The sequence below is a fragment of the Otolemur garnettii genome, unplaced genomic scaffold, assembly GCF_000181295.1.
Source record: "Otolemur garnettii isolate 467f Iridium unplaced genomic scaffold, OtoGar3 scaffold00166, whole genome shotgun sequence".
Lineage (NCBI taxonomy): Eukaryota > Metazoa > Chordata > Mammalia > Primates > Galagidae > Otolemur > Otolemur garnettii.
In genome coordinates this window covers 3,572,086-3,576,002 of record NW_003852561.1, presented here as the reverse complement: position 1 = coordinate 3,576,002, position 3,917 = coordinate 3,572,086, and the positions used below count along the sequence as shown (strand labels likewise).

The 3,917-nt window shown below is 53.5% G+C and overlaps 1 protein-coding gene across 1 annotated transcript in view; it reads left to right on the top strand.

Annotated features, from left to right (window-relative positions):
- Nucleotides 1-116: 116 nt before the first annotated feature.
- ABR (active BCR-related) overlaps nucleotides 117-3,917 on the top strand; it is a 196,007-nt gene continuing 192,206 nt past the window's right edge. The window contains exon 1 of the mRNA XM_023519258.1: nucleotides 117-1,292. Coding sequence (XP_023375026.1) covers nucleotides 230-1,292 — 1,063 coding nt within the window. The 5' untranslated portion in view covers nucleotides 117-229. The remainder of the gene's footprint in view (nucleotides 1,293-3,917) is intronic.

Sequence of the window (3,917 nt, the reverse complement as noted above, 5' to 3'; positions counted from 1 at the left end):
GGCGCCCGCCTCCGCCGCGGCTAGCTGCTGACGTCAGGAAGGCGAAACCCAGAAGAAGAAAAAAAAGGCTCGAGGGCGGAAGGGGAAAAACTTTATTTTTTCTCTTTCTTTGTGGGGCTGAAGTGAAGGGCAGGCGACTGCGCCAGCGCGGGCTTCCCTGAGAGGGCGCGATCCCAGCCGGCCGCCGCGCGGAGAAACCGGGCCCGGGAGGCCCGACGGGGCGCGCGGCATGTGGGACCCGCAGGAGTTTGAGCGCCACTGGCAGGCCGAGTTCCCCGGGGAGGAGGCGCCCGTCATGAGGCTGGACTCGGTGCAGGACATGGAGCAGGAGCTGGAGCGCTGCAAACTCAACCTGAAGCGACTGCAACAGGTGTTGGCCGAAGAGAAGTTCAAAGTCGTCTACCTGCAGGCTGCCCTGGCCGGGGAGAAGCTGAATCGCGGTTGCGGACCCGCCGAAGGCAGAGACGGCTGCAGCGGGGGCGCCTCGGCGGAGGACCCAGCGACAGCCGGGCCGGAGCAAGCGCCACCGGCGCCACCACCGCCACCGCGTGAGGAGGAGGCAGCAGAAGACTGCGGCGGTGACCTCCCGGGCCCCTCGCGCACCGACCCGGAGGTGGTGGCGAAGGCCGAGTCTCCCTGCTACGTGTGCCTGGACGTTCCCAACTGGCCCGGGGTGGCGGCAGGAGGGGGCGCGGTGCGCAGCTTGACCGCAGCCATCCACCAGCAGCTGCTGCAGCCTCGCCTCCTCTTCAGGCCCCGGGAGGACAGCGCGCCCCCCGGCCACGATGGCACTGTTCCCAATGCTCCAGCAGAGGATCTGTCCTCGGCCACCCGCGCGGGGCGGGGCTCGGAGGAGGGCGAGCCAGATGCCTCGGGCGCGGACGATGGGGGCGACAGCAGTGACCACGACTTTGAGATGGTGGATTTGAACGAGAAATTCGTACTGGGCCACCTGCTAGTGCCCCCCTGCCGGTTCGGGACCAGCGATGAGGCGGAGAAGCCGTTGCGGGCGTGCAGCCCACATCGCTGGATGCACCTAATCCCCGGAGGTCGGAGGCAGCACCGCCGGAGCCCCGACCCGGATCAGCTGGAGCCGGAGGCTAAGGATGGTGGGGGCTCAACCCTAGCTGCGGATGAGCCCCCCAGGCGCGGAGCCCGCGAACACCTCCCCCCGTGGCGGCGCAAGAGGTTCCTGCGGGTGCCGGGGAGGAACTCGCCCAGCCACAGCTCACCGGAGAGGGGCAGCGACTGTAGTCACAACAGCTCCGATCACGAGGACAGCTTCTCTGCAGGTAGGTGCTCCCTGTTTAGATGTTCACGCCGCGCATCCCAGAACTGCTGGCATCCCTGTCTGGCAGACCTTAGTATTCTATCGACCTCAGACACCTAGGAAGAACGGGGTCGAATTGTACCTGTTTACCCAGAGCCACTTGTGGAACTTAAAAAAAAAAGATAGTGCACAGTGATCTGGGACTTTGGTGAATTTATGAAAATAAGCATTATGGCAATGACAGGGAGTGATAGAATGGTTTTGACAGACCTGGCCAGGAAGGAACCTTTCAGTCTTTCTGCTCTAATGCAACATCACTCATCACCCTGCCTACCAGCCCACCTTCCACAGGCCCTCCAAATTCCTTTGCACCACCCTGATAATATCCTTCTCACAAACTCCAGTGATCCCCCAGATTCCTTGGTGTGTTAGTTTAAATCTTCTGCTTTATTTTCTGAACTTATCTTCTGGGTGCGTGCTGGAGCCAAATTGAAATAGCCTCTCACTCTAAGGAAGGTACTTAATCCTGGCCATTACTCCCTTTGCTGATTCTTTCCCTTCCTAGAAGGCTGTACTCAGGCTGTCAGCTTCCTAGGGACCTGGGAGCCTGTGGGGAAGGAGCAGGCTTAGAATCATATAGTTTTGGAGCTGGCGGGATGCCCAAAGATCATGTCCAGTCCAGTGTCTTCATTTGACAAAGAAGGAAACTGAAGCTCAGAAAAATTAAGTACTGGGCTGAGCTGAGACCTTCTCTATGCCCGTCTGTTATCTGTTGTTTCCCCTCACATCTGCCCTCCTGTCTGAGAACAGGGCCCAATCTTTGTCATCTTTGAAGGATGAATCCCCTTGTAGTGGCCTAAATGGTGCCTTGCAAGTAGTAGTGCTCAATAAAGATCTGCTGAGTAAATGGATGACTGCATTGAACTGAATGTCCACCCACTTCTTCATAGGTCAGGGAGTGGGAATGAGGCGAAGGAGGAAAGGTCAGATAGGGATTGTGGGGTGGCATGTGCCTTCCCCTTTGCTGCATATGGAAAGTGTCAAGGTCTCCTCAGCCACCTGGAAAACACAACATTGGAGTCTGGTTGGGTCAGGCTGCAACCAGGAATTTAAGAAACCTCCCTGTTCAGTGAAGGAGAAAAAAAAAAAAAAAGAAATTACTGATGCTGGGATTGTTCCAGAATCTCCATTATTAGATTTTATCTGGGTGAGTTTGCATTTGAATGAAAAACTGTCCACTTTGCTAAAAGCACATTTGGAAGGCCCACCCAGTCATCTGTTTTGATCAATTACACTTATTCATTAGCAGAGATTGGCTGCTTTTCCCATAGGTAATGCTTTTGTCACCCATGCTAGTAACAATTTTTATATGCCCCTTTAACTTAAAGGAAGAGTCTGAAGATTTCACTCTAGTGCCAAGTTCCATATGCCCTCAATGGAGGATGCCCAAGTGGCCCCCGCTGTTTCAGAGCTGGCTTCCATCCCATCTCCCTGTAGACCCACATCAATCACCCTGCCAGGTATACCTAGTACATTGATTTTTTTCCCCAAGGAGTGATTTTTATGTCTGTGAGTGGTCTCCTCCTTCCCTAACCACATTCTAGCACACAGGGCACCTGGATGCAAATTAAGAAAGAGAGTTGCCTTTAGGCTAATGAATTGTAAAAAGTGCCCACTCTGGAAGGACCAATGATAAAAAGATTCTCTTTCCTCTGGAATAAAGACTTCAGCCAGGGCACACATATCTGGCACTCATGGCTAGTCTAGTAATGTCCAGGTTGTGTTTCAGGTCCCATTCCAGGCCCTCTCTGCAGGGCAGGCTTGTATAGGGAATCCCTGCACCCCTGCATGTGGGGGTCTTTCTTCCTGTCTCCTCCTTAATGAAGATGTGAATGGGGTGGACATGCATATGCACACATGTGCACACACATGCATCCATGCCTATACATGTATGTATGTGTACACAGTCACATACATGTGTGTATGTGCACACAATCTGAGAGAAAGAGCCATTGCCCATACAGGGAAGCACTATAGTGGAGCAGTTAAGGCCCCACTAAAATCAATGTAGCAGTCAACGAAGGCACCAGAGAGGTCTTCCTTGGCTATCCTTGGCCTTCCTTGTTCTGTGTTTTCCCACAGCAATCAGGTGCTACAATCTTGCATGTGGATCTTATTCACTCTCTCCAGTAAAATGCAAGCTCCAAAAGGGCAGGGATATTTGGCTCTTTCATTCACTGACATAGCCCCCAAAGCCTGAAAGAGTATCTAATTCATATTAAATGTTCCCTCAAAAATATTTGTTGAATGGCTCACAGCCACATACACTGAGGGTGGCGGGTTCCAACCTTTCCCTGGCCAGCTGAACAACAATGACAACTGCAAGAAAAAATAGCTGTGTGTTGTGGCAGGCACCTGGCAGGCGCCTGTAGTCCTAGCTACTTGGGAGGCTGAGGCAAGAGAATCACTTAAGTCAAGGAGTTTGAGGTTGCCTTGAGCTGTGTGATGCCATGGCACTGTACCGAGGGCAATAAAGTGAGACTGTCTCTACAAAAAAGAAAAGAAGCAAGGAGACCAGTGTGGCTGTAGCACAGCAAATTAGAAAAATAAGACAGGCCTCAGTGCTTGTAGTTCAGTGGTTAGAGCA